Source organism: Ascaphus truei, unplaced genomic scaffold (assembly GCF_040206685.1).
Source record: "Ascaphus truei isolate aAscTru1 unplaced genomic scaffold, aAscTru1.hap1 HAP1_SCAFFOLD_816, whole genome shotgun sequence".
Classification (NCBI taxonomy): Eukaryota; Metazoa; Chordata; class Amphibia; order Anura; family Ascaphidae; genus Ascaphus; species Ascaphus truei.
This window is the reverse complement of record NW_027457152.1, coordinates 66669-91959: the sequence shown is the minus strand read 5'-3', so window position 1 is coordinate 91959 and position 25291 is coordinate 66669. Positions and strand designations below refer to the sequence as shown.

General features: G+C 50.6%; 1 protein-coding gene across 1 annotated transcript in view; it reads left to right on the top strand.

Moving 5' to 3' along the window:
- LOC142486323 (cullin-9-like) overlaps positions 1-25291 on the top strand; it is a gene marked incomplete at its 3' end in the record, with an annotated part of 73582 nt that overhangs the window by 7299 nt on the left and 40992 nt on the right. The window contains exons 2-4 of the mRNA XM_075584938.1: positions 19888-20475; positions 21648-21802; positions 23283-23747. Coding sequence (XP_075441053.1) covers positions 19896-20475; positions 21648-21802; positions 23283-23747 — 1200 coding nt within the window. The remainder of the gene's footprint in view (positions 1-19887; positions 20476-21647; positions 21803-23282; positions 23748-25291) is intronic.

The following is a 25291-nucleotide window of genomic DNA, read 5'->3' as shown; positions in this document are numbered from 1 at the left end:
TAATTAGCACAAAAGCCCAACAACCACCAAAATGAGGGAGGATATGGGAGAAAAGGAGGCTGCCTAGGACTGAATATCAAGCCTTTCCATATAGCTATATACAAATGATAATACAGAGAACAAAGTCCTTGGCGCACTATCAAGTGCGTAAACCTGATACAATGTTCCTGGTTCTGTGTCTGAAGGAACAGTTCGTAGTTTTTCACCGGTGGTCCTCTTGGAAAGGTATCTTTAGCTGGGGGTCTGAATCGCTCACAGGGTTAACTTGGGATCTCCAAGCATAGTGCTCCCGCTCCACAATAAGCCGCAATGCCCAATTGCATATAAGAGAATAAAAATGCCAATGGTGTAGTACAGTACGATTTAATAAAACAATAAAAGATCAAACAGCACTCACATGCTAGATGACCTTACTACACGGATTACAACGTGCCGTCCGCAGGCTTGAGGGGCTGCACCGTGGTGTGTGTGGAGGCTGGATCCCGCGTGTACCTCTTCCTTGCGGCCGCAACTCAGAGCGCCAGGTCCACCTCAGATGACGTCACCGTCCACTGCACCCTCCTCAGCTGGTTCGAGCACGCAGCTCGCAGTACTGTACTACACCATTGGCATTTTTATTCTCTTATATGCAATTGGGCATTGCGGCTTATTGTGGAGCGGGAGCACTATGCTTGGAGATTCCAAGTTAACCCTGTGAGCGATTCAGACCCCCAGCTAAAGATACCTTTCAAGGCCTGATTCATCTATTTAGATGTAAGTAGCTAGCAGCTGTGTGGATGAGATTTCCATAACTAGAGGGTACTGCGCAATGGTCTTCTGTCCTCTTTGATTACAGATATACATCTAATATCGGAAGAAAATCAAGAGGACCACCTGTGAAAAACTACGAACTGTTCCTTCAGACACAGAACCAAGAACATTGTATCAGGTTTACGCACTTGATAGTGCGCCAAGGACTTTGTTCTCTGTATTATCATTTGTAAAGGTTTATTTTCCTCTGCCGTAAAACTGTCAATCTAACAGCTGATTTACGACCACGGCCATGGTCTTATGTTGTTTCAATGGGAAAGAATGTATTCTGGTCTGAGAAAAGATTATGAAAATGACATTTCAACAGAGGTGTGTTTGGACCAAACATGGGAGTCTCAATTCTGCACCAGTGACCTCTCTGGGGAAAACCTATGGCATGGTAATGTGTAGGTTTTTCTGTTTACATTTATCCTTTTTATTTTGAGAAACTGTTATGCATTTATTGTAATTGTATGTTCTTGTAATCTTTTTTCCTGTAATCTAAGCACTGTATTTTTATATATATATTAAAACATTTAATAAGTGATGCTTTGGGCTCTGAATGAACTCTTGCACGGTCTGGAGAGAGTATTTACATGTTCGGACACATTTTGCTACAACGGATTTTTGTGTCTTTAAGTTAATAGTTTTTTTCTATAATAAACAGGATCCTGGGACCCTGGTAAATATATTAATTTTACATCTTATTTTTATTTGCATATCTCGGGTGGTGACTGTGACGGTAGGGGTAGCTTGGGGACCTAATAAAGAGAGATCCCAGCTATTTACCCCTAAAAAAAGTTTAACTTGGCTGTCCTAGTAATATTTCATCCAGCCAAATGTCTTTAAAATCTAGGGGAGAACAGGGAATGTATAATGCACCATGTCTGTAAGAATGTATTTCAAAGCATGTATTCTGTCATCCCTGTGACAATCCTTCCCCAAGTGAATCAACATTGTTCTGTGATGTGATTTGGGCTAGCTGTCCTGACTTTTATATAATTACCATATGTCTGTATTTATGCCTGTTAGCAATTCTCCCCAGCTTAGGTATAGTAGTTGGTATTGTGTGATGATGGAATTAACATGCAAGAAAGTAAATTAGATATTCCACTGTTACTGTCATTACTAGGGAGAAAGATGAAGTAATTCACTCAGTTGAAGCTCTCCATAGAAACAGATCAGAACAAAGGTAGGGGATTAGTTCAAATAATCGGTGATCAGGTCTGAGCCCCAGGCACTGTTTCTCTTGGCTGGCTGCCTTATGTTAAAGGTAGCTACCAAGGGGTATATAAGGAACACTGCTGATCAGTCCATCAGAAGTTCATCTCTGGGAAGGAGTGTAGAGGCTATCAGAGGGAGAGACACTGGGAAGTAGTGTGGAGTTGGACCGTGACCAGCTGGAGGTACATGTCATTGTGGTTGCTGTCTGCAGCACTCTGATATCCTGAAGCAGAGAAGTAGACAGGGGAAATCCATTTGAAGGGGGTCCCTGCACCTAGGAAAGGTAGATCTCATTCCCCCAGACCCCTGTAAGTGTGTATATGTTTGTATTTTATATTTCTGTTCGTTTCCTAGGATTTATCCAAAATAAACCTCATTTTATTTCATTGCCTTGTTTTGCCCTGTGATTGATACTTTAAATATAAATGGTGTTAAAAGACCTGGTCTGCCGTGACAGTGGCAGCGTATAGATATGATTGCAATTGAGTAAGGGTTTAATATTAACTCATCGTAGGTACTTTGCGCAGGTTAAAGGTGAGTTGGCTAGAGTAGCCATGTGTATTAACCCTGATTGCATATCTAAATCACGTGCCCACTTCTGTGCTGGGCGTGACGGTGGTATATTGGGACGAGTTTAGGGGAGATATTACTAATTTGAGTGACCTTTGCGGAGGTGAAGAGTGGGGCCGCTTGCGAGCGGAATATTAACCCTTGTCCCGTATGCAGGTTACGTGCTCACAGGTGTGCCGTATGTGACACTGGGGTCCCTGATAAATCTGGGGCTGGGATTAGCCTTTAACTCTGTAGTTCATATATGAGATATACTGACACATTTGTGTGTGGTCTGGAAATATTTCAAAGATGAATTTGAAGTGATCTCAAGTTGGGCCAATAAAATGAATCTGTGTTATTTATGCAGTTTCTGTGTAGTTGTATTTTGGAAGCCTTTGCATTGTGAGGTGAGGGAGCAGTGTTGGGGATGTGTTAGAAAAACCCTTTCTTTGTAATACTGATTTTCACGGGAGACCAGCACTTTTAACACCTTTATACCTTTCTGGGATCATTCACTAGGCAAAACAAGATAGTGGAATAAAATGTAGTTTATTCGGGTAAACCGCATACACACAATGAATATACAAAATACAGACGAAATACACACTTTCTGGGGGTGAAAACTAGCCTCAAATTGGTGCAGGTTGCTTGCTTCGGAAGGCTTACCCTGACCGGGAAATCATCCGAGCTTCCTGGTACTCTTTTCAGGTAGAATACCCAACTGCGACCGCTACGTTCTATTTTCAGAACTTGGACTTCGCATCTGACTTAGCCTCAGCTAGGCAGGCCAATGAGAAATGTGCCTATCAGCAGCATCTTCCCCCACCCATTGTCACCCGCTGGGGAGGCTCCACAAGGTCTGGCAGTCCAAAAGGTGCCCCACGGGTTGCCCTCTGTTCTCCGGACCTGGTACTTTGCCCTTCCCTGCTCCCCAAACGTTTTTCTCACCTCTGGACATCCTTTGTCTCCTTTGAACTCTGATGTCTATTCAGACATCCCGGCACTTACTGTTTGTAGATACACCGTCTGACTGTATAGACGTTAATACATATAGTATAAAACATTAAAACATTGTTTTAATAAACTCATACTTCTTGGGGAACCTTTTATATGTGTGGGAAAGGGATCTGGGTTACTTGGGCTCGTAAACCAGGATTCTGGGAGACAATGTGTAGCCACGGTGTAATTCACCTTGCGTACCCGCAAATCATGCCTGCACGTCGGGGAGAATTACAGGACAACCGGTAACTTTGTCCCTGAACTCCTGCAAACAAAATAAACACTTTTTGACCCAAATATCCCACCTAAAACTCCCACTCCCAAAGTCTCATGTTTATTGGGAAAGGGGAAGAGATAAAACCCACAACAGGACAGGTTTTTGATATACATTCGTGTCCCTGGCTTGTGGTGCTTACTTGGCTGCTACGGACCCTCGGTTTTCAGGGGTAACCAGTCGGGCTTCACCTTTATTATGAAGACTGGCTACCCCCAACGTCACACACAGTTATGAATCATGTTTCAATTTGAAAATCATCAGTCTTTATTTCTTCAATCAGCTCAGTGTTTTACCAAGGATACATATTAGATACTTCTATTCAATGTCAAGTATCTGAAGGTAGTATCTTATGCTTGACACAGCTCCCTTCTTATACACTTAGAACAAAGAGATATAAATCACTTGTCTTAGCTAACTCGCTTTTGCTGACTAAACATAGTTGTTTCTCAAGACGACAAGGAACTTAGAAAAACATACATCAGAGATAATATAAGAGACAAGAATCCTGGGAAAACTGGATTCTGAATACTAGAATAACAGACAAGGCCAAGAGCAGGTCACACCTGTCAGAATATGCATCAGTCAAAATACAATGGGTATGGGAAACTGGGCAAAGCAAGTCTTATCTCTAACATATACATCCTATAACTTAGTTTCAAGTTACCCCCAAGATCCTCCATGAGAAAAGCAACTTAAAACATCTTAACCTATTGAGTGCTGTGTGTATATCTCTACAAGAAACAAACAGAACCCTTAAATCAGCACTCTAGTATGTCCAAAAAATTACAAAATTTATTCAAGCAATGTTACAAATATTAGCAACATAAAATTCCTGAGGTCTAAAGATACCCGAATACTTGTCCTGACAGTCAGCTACACAGAAATCTATATTAACCTAATAGGTGGAAAAAGGTTGAAAATAATCACCTTTCACCTAGCCCCTATTCCATCGGCCGGTGTTATAATTGCCTAAATAAGACAGGACATCCCTTGATACATCATAGAGAAGCACAGTGATGGGAAAACGTACCCTATAAACAGTGTACTCAAATAAAGGAAAAGGGAGTTAGGATTAACACAGATGGTGCCCTGATGTAAACAAATCTTAAAAGGGCTTAAAGTGATAGGTGTCCGTAAAAGTTCATCAATAATGACACACTCCATCCAGTATTAATATGCATTCAATCCGGATCCCAGTAGAAACAAGTCCAGAGGTTTAGAGCAGATTATCACTCAATATACATAAGCATCTGTTGTTAAACATTGAGAGATGCAGAGGCATCAATGAGAAAAAAAACCTCCTCCCCTGAACTCACGGATACCGGAGCTTGTAAACGAGCAGCACAGCAGTAAGCCGCACTACACACGAGACGCTGAGGCATCAATGAGAAAAAACCCTCCTCCCCTGAACTCACGGATACCGGAGCTTGCAAACGAGCAGCACAGCAGTAAGCCGCACTACACACGAGACGCGGAGGCATCAATGAGAAAAAACCCTCCTCCCCTGAACTCACGGATACCGGAGCTTGCAAACGGGCAGCACAGCAGTAAGCAGCACTACACACGAGACGCTGAGGCATCAATGAGAAAAAAACCTCCTCCCCTGAACTCACGGATACCGGAGCTTGTAAACGAGCAGCACAGCAGTAAGCCGCACTACACACGAGACGCTGAGGCATCAATGAGAAAAAAACCTCCTCCCCTGAACTCACGGATACCGGAGCTTGTAAACGAGCAGCACAGCAGTAAGCCGCACTACACACGAGACGCTGAGGCATCAATGAGAAAAAACCTCCTCCCCTGAACTCACGGATACCGGAGCTTGCAAACGAGTAGCACAGCAGTAAGCCACACTACACACGAGACGCTGAGGCATCAATGAGAAAAAACCTCCTCCCCTGAACTCACGGATACCGGAGCTTGTAAACGAGCAGCACAGCAGTAAGCCGCACTACACACGAGACGCTGAGGCATCAATGAGAAAAAACCTCCTCCGCTGAACTCACGGATACCGGAGCTTGCAAACGGGCAGCACAGCAGTAAGCCGCACTACACACGAGACGCTGAGGCATCAGAGAGAAAAAACCTCCTCCCCTGAACTCACGGATAACGGAGCTTGTAAACGAGCAGCACAGCAGTAAGCCGCACTACACACGAGACGCTGAGGCATCAATGAGAAAAAAACCTCCTCCCCTGAACTCACGGATACCGGAGCTTGCAAACGAGCAGCACAGCAGTAAGCAGCACTACACACGAGACGCTGAGGCATCAATGAGAAAAAACCTCCTCCCCTGAACTCGCGGATACCGGAGCTTGCAAACGGGCAGCACAGCAGTAAGCAGCACTACACACGAGACGCTGAGGCATCAGTGAGAAAAAACCTCCTCCCCTGAACTCACGGATACCGGAGCTTGCAAACGGGCAGCACAGCAGTAAGCAGCACTACACACGAGAGTCATTTGCGGCTCAACAACATAGAGCCACGGATCCAGCTGGTCTTTTGCGTGACGCGTGACGCCAAAGCAGGACAGCGCAGTCAGGCAGGGGGTACCCCAGGAAACAGGCGAACTACGCCGACGTACGTTTCGCCGATATGGGCTTTTTCTTAGGGGTCTAACCGGATATGTTTTGTTGCATATTTAAGCCGAATTGGACAAACATTGCTCCAATCAGTAGGTGGATGGAGAGTCTAAACAGCTAGACAGAGTTTCAAAGGTTAGTCTGAATAGCAGGGAGGAGACAAAAAATAGAATTAAAAACATTATATACAAATTTGCCTTTCCCTGCAACATATACATTGTTAACAAAAATGCAAATCCTATATATTTCAACAGTAATAGATGTGATAGTTATCACTAAGGCCTCGGCCATGTTGCCTGCTTGCTGGCGGAAGCGTGCTGACGCGCGCTCCCGCTCAGCACTGAGCCCCTAAAGCCGCAATTAGAGCGACTTTAGTAGGGGCTCGCCTACGCTTCCGCAAGTGCGCATAAGCGTAGGTCGTAGGGGAATTTAAAATTCCTCCGCTTGCCGGCACGACAGGCCGATCACGTGAGCGGTTCGCCCAATGAGGGCGAACCAGCTCCGTGACGTCACTGGCCCGCCCCCGGCCAGTGACGTGCCCGCCCCCTGACGGCGCGTGCGGTAAGCAACCGCAAGGCCAGGGAAAGCACCCGCTTTCCCTGAGCCTCAGCACGCCAGCAGGGAGCCTGGCCGAGCCCTAAAGCAACAATATGACAACCACTGTGTCTTAAAATAAAGACACAATAGAGCCACATGGCATGCAAAACACACATAGTTTTGCCAGATATAATGGAGTTCCTAAGCAGAGTTTTAAAGCCAAACACATGGACAAAATGTTAACAATAAACATTATAATTTCTAAACATTTTACATTGAATCCATGTAGAGGCTTGTCTACAAAAAGTACACCATGGGAGTTGCTAAGCCAAACATGCCCAAATGAGCACATGTGCGCGCCAGCTAAAGAAACATGGCGTATCCCATGTACTCCTTTACAGTAGGCCCTGAGGCAAGAGTGTCCCCAGTTGAATGATCCAACGACAATGAGCAGGGCCCTCTCAATGTCTCCACCTCTTATTCCAAGAGAGGCCTGGTCAATAGCGAATGCCTTCAAATTAGTTGGATCTGCCTGAGGTTTAAGGTGAAAGTGCTTGGCAACTGAAGTTAATTTGTTTTTTTTTCAACAAAAATATTTTTATTGGGACATGGTACAGATCAAACATTGTCTAACAACACATTGTCGTACATTAGTGTCCATGTTCCCTTTTCTCTCCTTTTCCACTCTGAACAAATTATAACGTACAGGGAAAGACGACAGACAGACAGGACAGACAAGACGAACAACGGGGGGGGGGAGAGGGGGGGTGTGAGCCGAGCGAGGGGCATCTCCTGGTTTTTTTTCTTCTTCCTCCGGTACCATCTCTGTTTGGTGAGGGACCGCGTTCGGGAGCCCCAATTCCGTCTATCGTCATCCCTACCAGTACCCCTCTTCGTTACTGTCAGTGCCGCTGCTTCAGCGGAGAATGCATCTCGGACTATCAAAGCAATATATTGGTGGCATTCACCCCGGGGATATCTGATTGAGCCAGCCACGGGGCCCAGACTTTTAAGAAGTTTGTGCCGGTGTCAATTGCTCCATCCGGCAAACATACCAAATCCTGTTCCGAATTTTCATAATTGTGGGTAAATCTGGTTGCTTCCACAATGCTGCGATTTCACACCTCATGGCTGTTGCAAAGTGTGCAATTAATTTCTCCGCTGGTCTGCTCAGCCCCCGGGTGCGCCTGCCCAGCAGGAACAGCCAGGGATCCAAGGGGACCACCAGTCCGAGAATTCTCTGTAGCCAATTTTGGATTTCCTCCCATAAAGGAGCCACTCTGGTGCAAGTCCACAGCATGTGCAGCAAGTCTGCGTGTTCCCCACATTGTTTCGGGCACAATGGGGGGTAATCTTTTACAAACTTTGCCAATCTCACTGGGGTAAGGTACCACCGCATTAGGACCTTATATGCATTCTCCTTCAAAGTAGTGCATATGGAGCTTTTGGCTGCTGCCAGCACTATTGAGTCCCAGTCTTCGTCTTCTAATGTCTCCCCTAAGTCCAATTCCCATTTGTTTCTATAACTCAGTTTAATGTTGTCGTCAGTTCCAGGACAGACCACCTCTCTGTATATCCGAGAAGTAAGTCCCGTGGTGTCCGAACTTAATAAGATTTCGGGATTCAAAATTAACCAAACTAAATCAGAAGCTTTAAATATAAACCTGCCAAAGGTCACTGAAAAATTAATTGAACTAAATTTTAACTTTAAATGGCAAGCCTCCTCCATTAAATATCTCGGGATAAATATCACCAAAGACTATAGCGCCTTATATAAAGCCAATTACCCCAGGCTGATAAGGACTCTGACCGGCCCAGCGGGGTCTTGCATGGGCCCCCTGGGGACTGCTCCCCAGGTACCCACATGGAGTCCCATGCCGATGGCGGGCGTAGAGCTTCCCGCCCCCGCCTCTGAACACAGAAACAAAACCAATGTTAACATCAACATCCGCATTGTCAACGCCGCCTCGCCACTCCCCATAACCTGTGCTACTCCCCATGTCTACTAAAAAGCCCGTCCACCTCTCCTGTCAGCCAGCCCTCCGTGTTTGTCCGTCCCCCCCTGTCTCCTCTCTTGTTTTATTATTTTTATTTGTGGTCTTGTTTCGCTAGGGAGCATCATTTCTCCTCATTTTTCTCTTTTTGTTCTCTCTTCCCCCTTCTCTCCCCTTTCCCTTTTATATTAGCCCTCTCTCTCACTGCTGGATACCCAGCGGTAATGATGGTCGCTAGCTTCACTTATTAGGGGTTGACCGGAAGATGCCCTTCCCTATGCCTGCCCTTTTCCCTAATGTCCTGTGCTCCAGGGAGACTCGTGGTGTATGGCCCTATGAAGAGCAACCTGCGGCCATGATATGGCTCATCCGGGGCCCAACCGGGGTCTGTTCTTAGTATCGGGGGGTCTATTGCTGCTGCCGGCCCGCGCCTCCCTGCTTTCTGGAGCGTCCCGCTGTGCGCTGCCATTGGTCCCCTCAAAGTGTTCTCGTGCCCCCCCCTAAACAGCTGGTGTCATGGCCACCCTGCTGTGTCCGCCGTCCACTTCCGGTATCGGCTGTGGTTTGCCACACCCAAGATGGCTGCCATCCATATCCGGTGACGTCCATCCGGTTTCCCTCATTCAGCCGCCGGACGTCCTCGGAAACGGATGTCTCCTGGCCCAGTCTTCCCGCGCAAAGTGGTCCTGCATCCGGCGATGGGCTGCAAGCCCGCCAAACCTTCGGGCGCCTCCATCTTCTAGGGCGTGCGTTCCACGACTTGCTTCCGGGGTCCCGTCTTCCTCCATCAGCCGGATTCCCAGGTAAGTACAGGGGCGGCAGTGCTGTGCAGGTTACCGCTGTCTTTGCCTTTCTTCGTAGCATCACTGGGACAACAAGGGGGCCACCCGGGACCGACTGTGACGTTATAGTCCGTTGCACTGAAAGCCATGGGGTGGTAGCGCCATTTTGGGAATAACTTGCGCTGCAACTTTGGCAACTGAACCGGGGTAAAAGTCACTTTATTTATTTATTTAGAGGTTTTATGGCCCTTCACTCTTTCTCCATCTCTGTTGTTCCTCGGGTTTTTTTGGAGGTGGAAGCTTGCTGCCAGTATGTGTCTGGCTCCGGGTCTCGTCGGGGGGCCGGCGCTGGGCCCTCCTTCACTCCCAGCTTTTGGAGGAAGTCGGAGCCCTCCTCGGGCTCCTTTATGGAGATGGCCTTCCCACTCCTTATGACCAGCAGGCCGAATGGGAAGGTCCACGTAGGATCTTTGTGACTGGCTGTAGTTTCTTGCGCCGGGCCAGGGTTATGGGAGAAAGGTCTTGATACAGTTGGAGGGAGGCCCCTTCGAACCTACAGGCCCCCGCACCCCTAGCCTTTTGGAAGATCGCTTCCCGCGTGCGGAAGTAATGCATGCGGGCAATGACGTCCCGTGGTTGTTCGTTAGCCCCCTGCCTGCTCCGGAGGGCCCGGTGGCAGCGATCCATAATCAGCTCTGCCGCGGGAACGTCTGGGAGCAGGGTGGTCATCCATCGGGTGATAAAGTCCACAATCTCTGTGACCTCCTCCGGGATGCCGCGTATGCGTATGTTACTGCGGCGATCCCTATTCTCAGAGTCCTCCTGCCAGTCTGCGAGCTCCGAGATCTGGGCCTGCAGGTAGGAGGTCCGCTTCTCTGTTTTTCGGATATTGGTGGTAACAACCGCCATCTTGTCTTCCAAGGCTCCCGTGCACTCTACCAGTCCCTGGACCTCTTTCTTGAGTTCCTGGATCTCCGCACGGAAGAGCGTCTTCATGCCATTATATAGGCGATCGAAGTCGCATCTCCGCACGGGTAGCTGCTCCGGTGCATCCTCCATGTCCTCCTCGCGGTCGGACTCGGAGCCCGTGGCTGAGCTTGGCGCCATTTCTGCTACGGCACCCTTTGCCCCTGCGCAGCTCAAATATTTACGCAGATTGCCAGTGTTCTTCTTTTTCGTGGACTGCGGGGCCATCTCTGGTTGTTCCCTGACTTATGTGGGGGAATTGCGGTGGAAAATGCAGGCTTTATTGCGGATATAAATGTGTTATTCGATCGGCGGGGGTAGGAGCTCACGGCTTAAGCAGCTATCCACCACATCATCGCGCATGCGCCTCCAATTGAAGTTAATTTGCGTCCTGCGGCCAGATCTCTATTGGAGATCTAAAAAATTAACGTCAGTACCACTGGCTTCTGTAGTAAGTCTGATGTTATATCCGTTGTGGTTGAGGCCATCGATGAAGTGGTGTAGGTCTGTAATAGACCCACCCCACAGTATAAAAATATCATCGATGAACCTCAACCACAACAACACATGTTCCACACCCAAATCATTCCCATCCTGAAACACCCATTCCCTCTCCCATCTCCCCAGTAATAGGTTGGCATAGGAGGGCGCACATGTTCCACACCCAAATCATTCCCACCCTGAAACACACATTCCCTCTCCCATCTCCCCAGGAATAGGTTGGCATAGGAGGGCTCGCATGTTGCGCCCATGGCCGTTCCTGTAGTCTGTAAATAAAACTTGTTATTAAAAACATAATAATTGTGTTAACACAAATTCAAGAAGGTCCATGAGAAATTATACTAATGCCTCATGCAGGTTGCCCATTGACAGGAAATACCGTGCTGCCACAAGACCATCTTGATGATGGATGCTGGTATAAAGTGACTCAAGGTCACATGTGGCAAGCACGGTACCTCCATCAAGGGCAATCTGGTTAAGCCTCTGAAGGACATCTGTAGTGTCCCTCAGATAAGAGGGAAGTGTTTCTACCAGATGTTTTAAATAAAAATCGGCAAATTGGTTCACGAAGCCCTCCTAGCCAGACACTATTGGTCTTCCCTGGGGATGGGAGAGGTCCTTGTGTACTTTCGGCAAGATATAAAATGTGGGAACAACTGGGTGAGGAGATAGTAGGCCTTCACCACATTTTTTTGGAACTATGTCCAAAGTGATAGCATCATCCACCATATGGTCAAGAAGATTTTTTTATATTTGACCGCTGTGTAATTGGGAAGTTCTCTGTAGGAGCCAGAGTCCATCAGTTGTTGCATGGCTTCTTTCTCGTACATATTTGTGGCCAGATGACCACATTGCCGCCCTTATCAGAGGGCTTGATTTGAATACCAGACATGGCACGTAACTCCCCTAAAGCTACATAATATATATATATATATTTGTAGACCTATGATGTTTTTCAGTCTCTTATATATGTGGTGACCGGCCGGTCTATATTGCTTTATTGCGGGAACTTTTGTTCCCACAGTAAGCTAGTTTCTTAAGGGCATCATATTTTCATATTTTTTTTGGGTCTATTATATTGTGTTGTATCAAAAAAAAAATTTGTTTTTTTCTGTCCATTTGTTTTTTTCATTTTTTAGTCAGGCAGGCTCTCCAGTCAGTTGTTTGTATGTCTGTTATTTCTTTTGAATTTAATTAAAGTACCCTTTCTATTTTTTGCAAACACTTGTCTGAGTGCTACTTTAGAGGTTTTCTTTTTCTGTGTTTCTATATATATATATATATATATATATATATATATATATATATATCTTATACTATATTAGTGAAAGCACTGTATGTTTGCCTGCCTGCCTGCCTGCATGCATGCCTGCCTGCTGGATGTCCGGTGTCCCTAGCGGCAATCTCATTGGTCCCTTGGCCCGCCCGCCCCCGCACACCTCTCATTGGCCTCACACACTCACACCACCCCCTTGGCCCGCCCCCCACACCTCTCATTGGCCTGAGGCGGAGTGACGGGCCAAAGGTCCAAAAAAATAAATAAAACACACACACACACACACACACACACACACACACACACACACACACCCCTCTCTCCCCTCTCCAAATCACCTTTTCCCCCTCCCCAGCGGCATCACCTCTTCCCCCTCCCCAGCGGCATCACCTCTTCCCCCTCCCCAGCGGCATCACCTCTTCCCCCTCCCCAGCGGCATCACCTCTTCCCCCTCCCCAGCGGCATCACCTCTTCCCCCTCCCCAGCGGCATCACCTCTCCCCGCTCCAAATCACCTCTCCCCGCTCCAAATCACCTCTCCCCCCTCCCCGCTCCAAATCACCTCGCTTCCCGCAGCTGCCACGCGGCGCGTAAGATGGCGGACCCCCTTCCTCCCTCGCGGCGCCGAGTCAGACGGTGGCGGCGCCCGGAAGTACAGGTAGGTGTCGCTCCCCACCTCCGGCGCCAAACGGAACTGAGAAAGGGCGCATCAACTGAGGTGTGTGTGTGTGTGTGTGTGTGTGTGTGTGTGTCACTGTCCACTGCCCCCCCCTCCTATCCACTGCCCCCCCCTCCTGTCCACTGCCCCCCCCTCCTGTCCACTGCCCCCCCCTCCTGTCCACTGCGTCCCCCCTCCTGTCCACTGCGTCCCCCCTCCTGTCCCCCCTCCTGTCCCCCCTCCTGTCCACTGCCCCCCCCTCCTGTCCACTGCCCCCCCCTCCTGTCCACTGCCCCCCCTCCTGTCCACTGCCCCCCCCCTCCTGTCCACTGCCCCCCCCTCCTGTCCACTGCCCCCCCTCCTGTCCACTGCCCCCCCCTCCTGTCCACTGCCCCCCCCTCCTGTCCACTGCCCCCTCCCTCCTGTCCACTGCCCCCCCCTCCTGTCCACTGCCCCCCCCCTCCTGTCCACTGCCCCCCCCTCCTGTCCACTGCCCCCCCCTCCTGTCCACTGCCCCCCCCTCCTGTCCACTGCCCCCCCCTCCTGTCCACTGCCCCCCCCCCTCCTGTCCACTGCCCCCCCCCTCCTGTCCACTGCCCCCCCCCTCCTGTCCACTGGCCCCCCCCCCTCCTGTCCACTGCCCCCCCCCCTCCTGTCCACTGCCCCCTCCCTCCTGTCCACTGCCCCCCCCTCCTGTCCACTGCCCCCCCCTCCTGTCCACTGCCCCCCCCCTCCTGTCCACTGCCCCCCCCCCTCCTGTCCACTGCCCCCCCCCTCCTGTCCACTGCAGGAAATGCAGGGGGAGGAATCCATGCCTTTGAGGCGCCCCCCCCCTCCCTTTGACGCCCCCCCCCTCCCTTTGACGCCCCCCCCCCTCCCTTTGACGCCCCCCCCCTCCCTTTGACGCCCCCCCCTCCCTTTGACGCCCCCCCCCTCCCTTTGACGCCCCCCCCTCTCCCTTTGACGCCCCCCCCCTCCCTTTGACGCCCCCCCCCTCCCTTTGACGCCCCCCCCTCCCTTTGACGCCCCCCCCCTCCCTTTGACGCCCCCCCCTCCCTTTGACGCCCCCCCCCCTCCCTTTGACGCCCCCCCCCCTCCCTTTGACGCCCCCCCCCCTCCCTTTGACGCCCCCCCTCCCTTTGACGCCCCCCCCTCCCTTTGACGCCCCCCCCCTCCCTTTGACGCCCCCCCCCTCCCTTTGACGCCCCCCCCCCCTCCCTTTGACGCCCCCCCCCTCCCTTTGACGCCCCCCCCCCTCCCTTTGACGCCCCCCCCCCTCCCTTTGACGCCCCCCCCCTCCCTTTGACGCCCCCCCCCTCCCTTTGACCCCCCCCCTCCCTTTGACGCCCCCCCCTGCCTTTGACGCCCCCCCCTGCCTTTGACGCCCCGCGCGCACACACTGACTGACTGCCGCACGCACGCACACACTGACTGACGCGCACACAAAGCCTGACTGACGCACGCACACACTGACTGAGGCACACACTGACTGTGTGTGCGTCAGTCAGTCTGTGTGTGTTTGTGTTTCTGCCTCAGACTCACTGACGCGCGAGCAAACACACAGTGACTGACGCACACACGCTACATGAAGCTGTAAAGGAGGGAGGGAGGGGGGGGACTGGATTGATGTGAATGGGGGACAAACAGAGAGAGGGGGGAGGAGAGAGAGGAACGGGAACATTACATCCCGGGCAACGCCGGGTCTCTCAGCTAGTATATATATATATATATATATATATATATATATATATATATATATATATATTCTATGTTGTGGCAGGATGACCGTGGTTAGTGAGAAGACAACACAATTTTTCTGGTGAAATAATATGCTGGTGGATGTATTCGTCCAAAAATATAACAAAAACAATGGTTGCTCTGTCCCTTTAAGTAAAACAAAACAAACAAAAGCCTATCCCCGTTAGGGAAGCTAACTAAACTATGGTAAAGCCTATCTACCCGGCTGGTTAGCTAAGCTACACCAGACCAACAGTATTTGGTAATACCACTTGGCTCCTTAGCTGGGAGTTTATTCCATTGGGTCAGGCTAAGTCTGTGGAGCCTGGATCTGTCTGTCAGCTCCCCTCTGTCCTCTCTCAGTGTCTGAGAGAGACTGCTGCCCCAGAGGCATTTCCTCTTCCTTTTCTTTTTTAAAGCAGGTGAGCTTACTAATTAGGATCACCTGTGGACTGCTTAATCAGCTGGGTTAACTCCTCGTATACTGGAAAGCAGGTATACTGCCACTTTCCACTAATGTATACATTGTCTATGATCTATGACTCTCACTATATATATATATATATGTGTGTGTGTGTGGTGGTGTACCTTTTTATTGTAATGAGGCAGGTTCATACTGTGTGTTTGTGTAATGTGCGTGAAAATGATGTGTCGAGGTTAAACATGCTGGATTCGTCTCTCCCTTCCCAGACTCCTGTCTAAAGGAGGCTTCAATAGAAAGCATTTATTGGTCTGAGGAATCCAGCAGGGAGCTGGTTAATTGCAGCTAAAGACAATTTTCCAGTCTCCATCTGGCTAATCGGACTAGTAGAAAAGCCTCCTGCTGGAAACTGCAGGAGAGAGACTCTTGAGCACAGTCACAACGTTGCTGCCAGCAGAGACAGTCTTGAGCACAGGGCTGTGCTGACATCAAGACACCAGGAACCAGGCCTCTATTCCAGGGCACATAGGACCCTGGGACTCTCCAGAGGCTGGCCCCTCTATGTACACCAACCCAGACTCGGAGACTGACAAAGGGCCCCTGCTTACAGGTACCTCTTTTGGACTTTGGGAGTTATAGGTTGGAAATAGGCTTATTGTGTTGTATGTCTTTATTTATATAGCGCCATTAATGTACATAGCGCTTCACAGTAGTAATACACGTGGTAATCAAATAAATAACAGATAATATAAATAATAGATCATGGGAATAAGCGCTTTAGACATAAAAGTAACATTAAGGAAAAGGAGTCCCTGCTCCGAGGAGCTTACAGTCTAATTGGTATTTAGGGAGAACGTACAGAGACAGTAGGAGGGAATTCTGGTAAGTTCGTCTGCCGGCGGCCACGCTTTATGTATCGTGTTCAGTATAATCCACAGTGCTATTCATATGCTTCTTTAAGCAGGGGGGACAGGTGAGAGGCAGGAAGGCCGGACAGCAGGAGGTTACAGTAATCAAAACGGGAGAGAATGAGGGCCTGAGTCAGAGTTTTAGCAGTCGAGAAACAGAGAAACGGGCGTATCTTTGTGATATTGCGGAGGAAAAAGCGACAGGTTTTAGAAACGTTCTGAATGTGAGAGTGTCATGGTAGCTAGTACAGGGTTATAATAATACACCAAATATCTCTGGGTTGAATTGAACACGACTAAGATATGATAAATTAAGTTTATTCCTTAAAGAAGGTGAACACACAAGATTGCACAAATAACATACAAGAATATAACACTTACTCAGGATTTGGGGTAATGAAGCAATCAGGATCTGGATTGGCAATTCATTCACGATACAGGATACAAAACGAAGTCACAAGGAAGACAATGGGTATAGGGTTTACACTGGTTTATATGGAATTCCAGCCCTATACCTTAACATTGGGTGCCAGGCATTGGTTATCAATTACCTCCACCCAATGACCCCTTGCCACCTCACGTGAGAAGCAAGGTAGTACCTGCCCACCGGGTGGGCATTATTCTAATCGGGCTCATTTCCCTAGCCCCCCTCCCAAAAGACTGGCGTCGCCTAGTCTGCTTGGGACAGGAAAACCTTTGTCTCAAGGTGTGAAACCCAACACTTATCACAAGTACCCATGTCCTGCTCTCCTTTGTCCTACAACTCTTAATCCATGGTGGTGAGCCTTTCATACATGGGTTTCTCTCAGACATCCTGATGCCCTGTGGCAATTAGCATTCTTTCTGGGCCAGTGGCTTTCGCGGGCTTCGAAATACCAGGAATGCAGAGTACATGTTTAATATTAAACATATATTAAAATAATCCGTTTTGTGGGTCTGGGCGAGCTGAAATTTGCCATGTCCTCATGCCAGAGGACCCTTGCTATAGTGGCCAAATATCAGCCTTCCACGACCCCCAGAACCGGAGATACAAAAAACAAGTTAAAATCCCCTATTAACTTTAATGCAGGATTCTCCGCTATGCTAAAAGAAATCACTGCATTTCACTCTTCCATTAAAATCAATGGGCTCTGCCGCTATAGGCTTTCAATGGGGCAACTCCGCCATTGAAGTCAATGGGAAAACCTAATTTTTCACATTTACCCATTCTCCGTCTGGTTGATCGGAGAGGGCTGGAAATTGCCATGCAGTCATGCCGGAGCAGTGACTACATGCTACCAAAATCCCAGCCCTCTGGTACTCACAGAACTGGAGATATGGGTTTTACCTTTACACACTTTCGGACTTAGCCGTTTCAAAGCCACGCGGCTTTCCTCCATTAGAATCAATATGGCCGGCGCTGCCATAGGATTCAATGGGACCTCCGCTACCATTGAAGTCAATGGGAAACAGACACTTTTTAACAGTTAACCCTACTCCGTTCGGTTGAGGGGAGAGGGCTGAAAATTGCCATGCAGTCATGCCAGAGCAGTGACTACATCCTTGCCAAATCCCAGCCCTCTGGTCCCCACGGAACCGGAGTTATGGGTTTTCAGTTTACCCTGTTTTCCACTTAGTGCTTGAAAGCCACGCGGCTTTCTCCGCCATTACGGTCAATGGTGCGCCCCTCGTAACGAGCGTGACCCTTTACCGGGGTCATTAACTCTCGGACCCAGTTGGGGTCGAGTGAGGGGGTTACTAGGGTCTAGGGGCAAAAAGAATTTTATTCCTGGGTGCCCTAGAACCTATGTTTCCTGCGCCAATTGAACCTGAACTTGACCGGGGAGTGATCAAAGCTCTCTTCAAGATAATGTTTCCGCTTTTGCGGTCTGCGGTCTGGCTGGCTGCCAGCTCGTCTCCGGAGGTCAGCTTCCAGGAATCCCCATTGAAATGCATTACTCCATTCACTTTCTTTTTTTTTTTTTCAAACGTTTTTATTAGGCATAGTTATCTTTACATACAGTGACTTACAATCAACTTTGGCCTAATACAGTTGAGTTTTCCTTGTTCAGGTGGGGGGGGGGAAGGAAGGGGGTGTCCCCAGGGCCACGTCATGGTCCGTGGGGTGTGGAAATAGAGAAAAAAGAGGAACGGGGGGGGGGGGGGGGGGCGGGAGGAAGAGTGGGATATGAGGGGGGGGGGGAGAGGGGGGAAAACTCCATTCACTTTCAATGGGGAAACGCCGCTCCTCCTCTCGAGCTCAACCTGTAGGTCTTCTACGATATCAGGCCCAAATCGCCGGCATCTCCATAGGGTTACATGGGGATGTAATGGCGACCTATGGAGAGACTGCAAAATGGAGCCTGCAAAGGCAGGAAAAGGGACAAAGGGCCATAAACCCAAAATTAACATTAACCCTTTCCCTCCCGACTGGATCCCAGTGTAAGTGTTGGTGCAGACACTGGAATGGGGAAAATACATATTCACAGGGGGATACACATTTGTTGCTGAAGCAGGGGCATAAACACAGTACTGCACATCATTCCAGTTAACCCCTCACCTCCAAGGTGAGGGCAGGGGGTGGCCAAATGGGGTGTAACCCCTTTTATACCGGGCCAAACCCCCTCTCCCACGACAGAGAGAGGAGTCGAGTGTGACCCCTAAGCAGCGTGCTTGGTCTACTGGGTGAATGATCGTATTTCCAACAGTAATGTGGAAGGAGGTAGTAGGGCCAGGTTTGGGAGGAAGTATGAGGAGCTCTGTTTTTGCCATGTTGAGTTTATGGCGGCGGGCGGCCATCCAGGATGATATAGCCGAGAGACATTCAGAATCTTTGGTTTTTACAGCAGGTGTAAGGTCGGGTGTTGAAAAGTAAATGTGTGTCGTCAGCATAGAGGTGATATTTAAACCCAAGAGATGTTATTAGGTCCCCTAGAGAGAGTGTGTACAGAGAAAAGAGAAGAGGTCCCAGGACAGAGCCCTGGGGTACCCCCACAGAGAGATCCATAGAGGAGGAGGTGTTAGCAGAAGAGACACTGAAAGTACGATGGGAGAGGTAAGAGGAGATCTAGGATAGAGCTTTGTTCCGAATACCAAGAGTATGGAGAATGTGAAGGAGAAGAGGGTGGTCCACGGTGTCAAATGCTGCAGAGAGGTCGAGTAATATGAGCAGAGTGTAATGACCTCTGTCTTTGGCAGCATGGAGGTCGTCAGTTATTTTAGTGAGGGCTGTTTCGGTGGAGTGAGCAGTGCGGAAGCCAGATTGTAGAGGGTCTAGGAGAGAATAGGTGTTGAGAAAATGGAGCAAGCGAGAGAATACAAGACGTTCAAGTAGTTTAGAGGCAAAAGGCAGGAGGGAGACAGGTCGATAGTTAGAAATACAGGTAGGGTCCTCCCAGCCCTGCAGATAGGGACTGGAAATGTGAGTTAGCCCTTATCCAGGGATAGGCTGTTAATTTATTTTGTGGTTCCTGCATTGTTAAAAGTGATTGGCTGAATAAAGCCATGGTTTAATTTCCCCAAATCCGTCTCCCTGGTAACACCTCTGCACATGTCTCTTACAGTGGAGACGTCTCGTGTCCTCTCTCATGCCTTCTCCCCAGGCTCCACCATGGTGGTGGGGGAGTCTCTCATGCCATTTTCCCCCTCCTCAAGCTTGATCATATTGGTGGAGGTGTCTCTCATGCCCTATCGCTTTCCTCTCCCCAGGCTTAGCCATGATGGTGGGGGAGCGGAGGAATGGAAACCTCCTGGTGCAGCTGGGTCCTAAGCTGCAAGCTCAGCCGGAGGAGCTCCTGCGCCAGCGTCGGAGCCCGGATGGGCACACGGAGTACCTCATCCGCTGGGCAGTGCAAAGCCTGGAGGACGGTGCGGGGAGCAACGGAGCCACCTCACAGGCCGAGAGCAAAGCCCCCAACATCCAGATGTGGATGTCGGCAGAGGAGGTGTATGCCAACTGCCCCACTCTGCTGGGGAAGCGCAAGTCTGAGGGGCCGGGGGTCCTAGAGGAGAAAGAGTCCAGGGCGCCGGACGAGGGAGCTTTGCAGGAGATGAGAGAGGACGTCAGGACTCTGGTACAGAGAGCCGCCGGGCAGATATCCCAGAACACCGGCCCCGACGCCTCCATCCTTAACACCATCCACGTGCTGAGCGCATACGCCAGCATCGGCTCCCTGGCCGGAGTCTTTAAGGAGACCGGAGCCCTGGACTTGCTGATGAAGATGCTCTGCAACCAGGAGAAGCAGATACGCAAGAACGCTGGCAAAATGCTGCGTGCACTGGCGTCACATGATGCAGGTGAGAGGTGGGGGGGCGTCACATGGTGCAGGTGAGAGGTGGGGCGTCACATGATGCAGGTGAGAGGTGGGGGGGCGTCACATGATTCAGGTGAGAGGTGGGGGGCGTCACATGTAGGAGGTGGGGGGTCACATGGTGCAGGTTATGTAGGGGGGTCACAGGATGCAGGTGAGAGGTCGGGGGGGGGTCACACGATGGAGCAGAGAGGTAGTGAGCGTCAAATGATGCAGGGAGCCGGGCCCACGTCCTGCTGTCTGTAGCAGGGTGAGCTGTGTGTATGATGGGGAGTGACGGGGTTTCCCTCTCTCTGGCAGGGAGTCGGGCCCACGTGTTCCTGTCTGTAGCAGGGTGAGCTGTGTGTATGATGGGGAGTGACGGGGTTTCCCTCTCTCTCTGGCAGGGAGTCGGGCCCTCGTGTTCCTGTCTGTAGCTGGGTGAGCTGTGTGTATGATGGGGAGTGACGGGGTTTCCCTCTCTCTCTGGCAGGGAGTCGGACCCACGTGTTCCTGTCTGTAGCTGGGTGAGCTGTGTGTATGATGGGGAGTGACGGGGTTTCCCTCTCTCTCTGGCAGGGAGTCGGGCCCACGTCCTGCTGTCTGTAGCTGGGTGAGCTGTGTGTATGATGGGGAGTGACGGGGTTTCCCTCTCTCTCTGGCAGGGAATCGGGCCCACGTCCTGCTGTCTGTAGCTGGGTGAGCTGTGTGTATGATGGGGAGTGACGGGGTTTCCCTCCCTCTCTGGCAGGGAGTCGGGCCCACGTGCTCCTGTCTGTAGCAGGGTGAGCTGTGTGTATGATGGGTAGTGACGGGGTTTCCCTCTCTCTCTGGCAGGGAGTCGGGCCCACGTGCTCCTGTCTGTAGCAGGGTGAGCTGTGCGTATGATGGGTAGTGACGGGGTTTCCCTCGCTCTCTGGCAGGGAGCCGGGCCCACGTCCTGCTGTCTGTAGCAGGGTGAGCTGTGTGTATGATGGGGAGTGACGGGGTTTCCCTCTCTCTGGCAGGGAGTCGGGCCCACGTGTACCTGTCTGTAGCAGGGTGAGCTGTGTGTATGATGGGGAGTGACGGGGTTTCCCTCTCTCTCTGGCAGGGAGTCGGGCCTACGTCCTGCTGTCTGTACCCGGGTGAGCTGTGTGTATGATGGGTAGTGATGGGGTTTCCCTCTCTCTCTGGCAGGGAGTCGGGCCCACGTCCTGCTGTCCCTCAGCCAGCAGGATGGCATTGAGCAGCACATGGACTTTGATAGCCGTTACACGTTGCTGCAGTTGTTTGCGGAGACCACAAGCTCCGAGGAGCACTGCATTTCCTTTGAGGGGATCCACCTGCCTCAGGTGAGTGGGGGCTGATGAGTGTTTAAGTCCTTGAGCCGAACCCCAATATAGGAATTACCTGCTAAGCATATATACTGTATCCCGGGTGAGTAACTGACCCCTGGGATATAAAGCCTTCTATCATGGCCTGTGCTTTGTGACCTTCACTCTGGGGATGAGGAGCTGGACCGCAGCACCCAGCCTTGCTCCTTTCACCTCCCTCTAATCCCCACTCTCCCTACCCAGGATTCAGTTTGCTGCCCCTTTCCCCTATTTATCCAAGTGCCTTGTGTGCGCCCCCTTTTTGGTGTCCTCTGCTGAAAGTCTCTGTCACGGTAGCTTATGACAAGATATAATAAACACCAAATATCTCGGTTGAACTGAACGAGGCTTAGATATAATAAAATATATTTATTCCTTAAAAAAGGTGAACATAGCAATATAGTACAATTAACAGACAAGAAGGTAACACTTACTTAGTTGGGGAATGGAGAAGTATCAGCTAGCAATTCTCCAGCAATCCGGTGACATTCCAGGTGGAATCAGAAGAACAACCAAAAACTGTAGGGTTGACACAGTTTATATACCTGTGTAACCCTATTCCTAACATTGAATACAGACTATTGGTGAACAATTATCTGTATCCAATCCCTAACGAGGAGACACAGTTTAACCCATGCCCCCCAGCTACTTAGACCATGCGTACTGGGACTCTGAGGGTCTTATTTCTGTAGCCCCATAATTAAATCAGGGGCGACGACCAGTCTACCAAATGAAGTATCTGGTAGGATCTTCATTGTTTGTAGGTGTAGATATACCACTTACAAACCACTCCAGTTTGAGGCTTATCCGCCCTCAGGCAACAATTAGAGTGGCAGAGTCTGTTGATCAGGACTTGGTTCCTAGTGTAAACAATCAGGGCAGTTAGCTTTTGATCACAGGGCTTATGCTAAATCATCCGGCTGCCCTTCCTGACCTATTAGCATAGCAGATGGAGTCTGCATTTTCAGAGCAGATCCAAAATACCATATACACTTTAATATTTTCACATATTAATAAGTTCCGTTCTGGTGGGCCCAGTGGGTCGAAATTTGCCAGTTCCTAATGCCTACAGTGACTCTAAATATTGGCCAAATTTAAACTCTCTGCGACCTCCAGAACCGGAGATACAGAAATGCACTTTAAAACATTTTTAAAATACAGGATTATAATGAAACATGGGAACAGGGGAACATACAGTTTCCTGACATGGCACGGTGTAAGCCACATTCCTGGACCGCAGTCCAGTTAACCCCTTGCCTCCCTGGTGAGGTCAGGGGGTGGCCATATGGGGTGCAACCCCTTTAATAACGGACCAACCCCCCTCTCCCTCTACAGTCTCTCCCTAGCTTCCCAGCTGTCATGGCCTGACCCCATCAAAGCCCAATTTCTTACCCTCTCCATCTGCCCCAACGTCCGGTTCCTAACCCTCTGACATGTGCATGTTCCCCTCCTCCGCCAGATCCCTGGGAAGCAGCTGTTCTCTCTGGTGAAGCGTTACCTGTGCGTCACTTCTCTGGTGGACCAGCTGAGCAGCGAGCAGCCGGACCACAGTGAGAGGAGCCGCCTCCAGCGCCAGTTTGACTTTAGCATGGCGGTGGGCAGCCTGATCTGCGAGCTGGTGCGGGTCATGGGCTGGGACAGTGAGCAGCACTTGAGGGTCCGCAAGGAGAAGGTTGTGCGCTCCATCTTCCAGGCTCGAGGCTCGGCTCGGAGCGCCCCCCGCCTGGCGGCCCCCCGCATCAAGAAAACGACCAACAGCTTCAAGATGCGCGCCGACTTCTCCAGTCGCAGCGGCTACGTGACGTACATGCAGCAGACCCTGCGTCCCGGTATGAGCGTACGCATGTTAGAGGACTATGAGCAGGCCAGCGCTGGCGATCAAGGCGAGTACAGACAGAGCAACGAAGGAACCCCCCCTGTGCAGGTAACTGTCACCCCTCCTCCTCCCTGTGCAGGTAACTGTCACCCCTCATCCCTCCTGTGCAGGTAACTGTCACCCCTCATCCCTGTGCAGGTAACTGTCACCCCTCATCCCCCCCTGTGCAGGTAACTGTCACCCCTCATCCCCCCTGTGCAGGTAACTGTCACCCCTCATCCCCCCTGTGCAGGTAACTGTCACCCCTCATCCCCCCTGTGCAGGTAACTCACCCCTCATCCCCCCCTGTGCAGGTAACTGTCACCCCTCATCCCTGTGCAGGTAACTGTCACCCCTCATCCCCCCTGTGCAGGTAACTGTCACCCCTCATCCCCCCCTGTGCAGGTAACTGTCACCCCTCATCCCCCCTGTGCAGGTAACTGTCACCCCTCATCCCCCCTGTGCAGGTAACTGTCACCCCTCATCCCTCCTGTGCAAGTAACTGTCACCCCTCATCCCTGTGCAGGTAACTGTCACCCCCTCATCCCCCCTGTGCAGGTAACTGTCACCCCTCATCCCCCCTGTGCAGGTAACTGTCACCCCTCATCCCCCCTGTGCAGGTAACTCACCCCTCATCCCCCCCTGTGCAGGTAACTGTTACCCCCTCATCCTCCCTGTGCAGGTAACTGTTACCCCCTCATCCTCCCTGTGCAGGTAACTGTCACCCCTCATCCCCCCTGTGCAGGTAACTCACCCCTCATCCCCCCCTGTGCAGGTAACTCACCCCTCATCCCCCCTGTGCAGGTAACTGTCACCACCTCATCCCCCCTGTGCAGGTAACTGTCACCACCTCATCCCTCCTGTGCAGGTAACTCACCCCTCATCCCCCCCTGTGCAGGTAACTCACCCCTCATCCCCCCCTGTGCAGGTAACTCACCCCTCATCCCCCCCTGTGCAGGTAACTCACCCCTCATCCCCCCCTGTGCAGGTAACTCACCCCCTCCCCCCCTGTGCAGGTAACTCCCCTCTTCCCCCCGTGCAGGTAACTGTCACCCCTTTTGAGTGTGAGTGTTCTCCCTGGCACAGGTATACTGGCAGTGAGTGTGAGTATTCTCCCTGGCACAGGTATACTGGCAGTGAGTGTGAGTGTTCTCCCTGGCACATGTATACTGGCAGTGAATGTGAGTGTTTTTCCTGGCACAGATGTACAGGCAGTGAGTGTGAGTGTTCTCCCTGACACAGGTATACTGGCAGTGAATGTGAGTGTTTTTCCTGGCACAGATGTACAGGCAGTGAGTGTGAGTGTTCTCCCTGGCACAGGTATACTGGCAGTGAGTGTGAGTGTTCTCCCTGGCACAGGTATACTGGCAGTGAATGTGAGTGTTTTTCCTGGCACAGATGTACAGGCAGTGAGTGTGAGTGTTCTCCCTGACACAGGTATACTGGCAGTGAATGTGACTGTTTTTCCTGGCACAGGTGTACTGGCAGTGAGTGTGAGTGGTGTTCTCCCTGGCACAGGTTTACAGGCAGTGAGTGCGAGTGTTCTCCCTGGCACAGGTGTACTGGCAGTGAATGAGTGTTTTTCCTAGCACAGATGTACAGGCAGTGAGTGA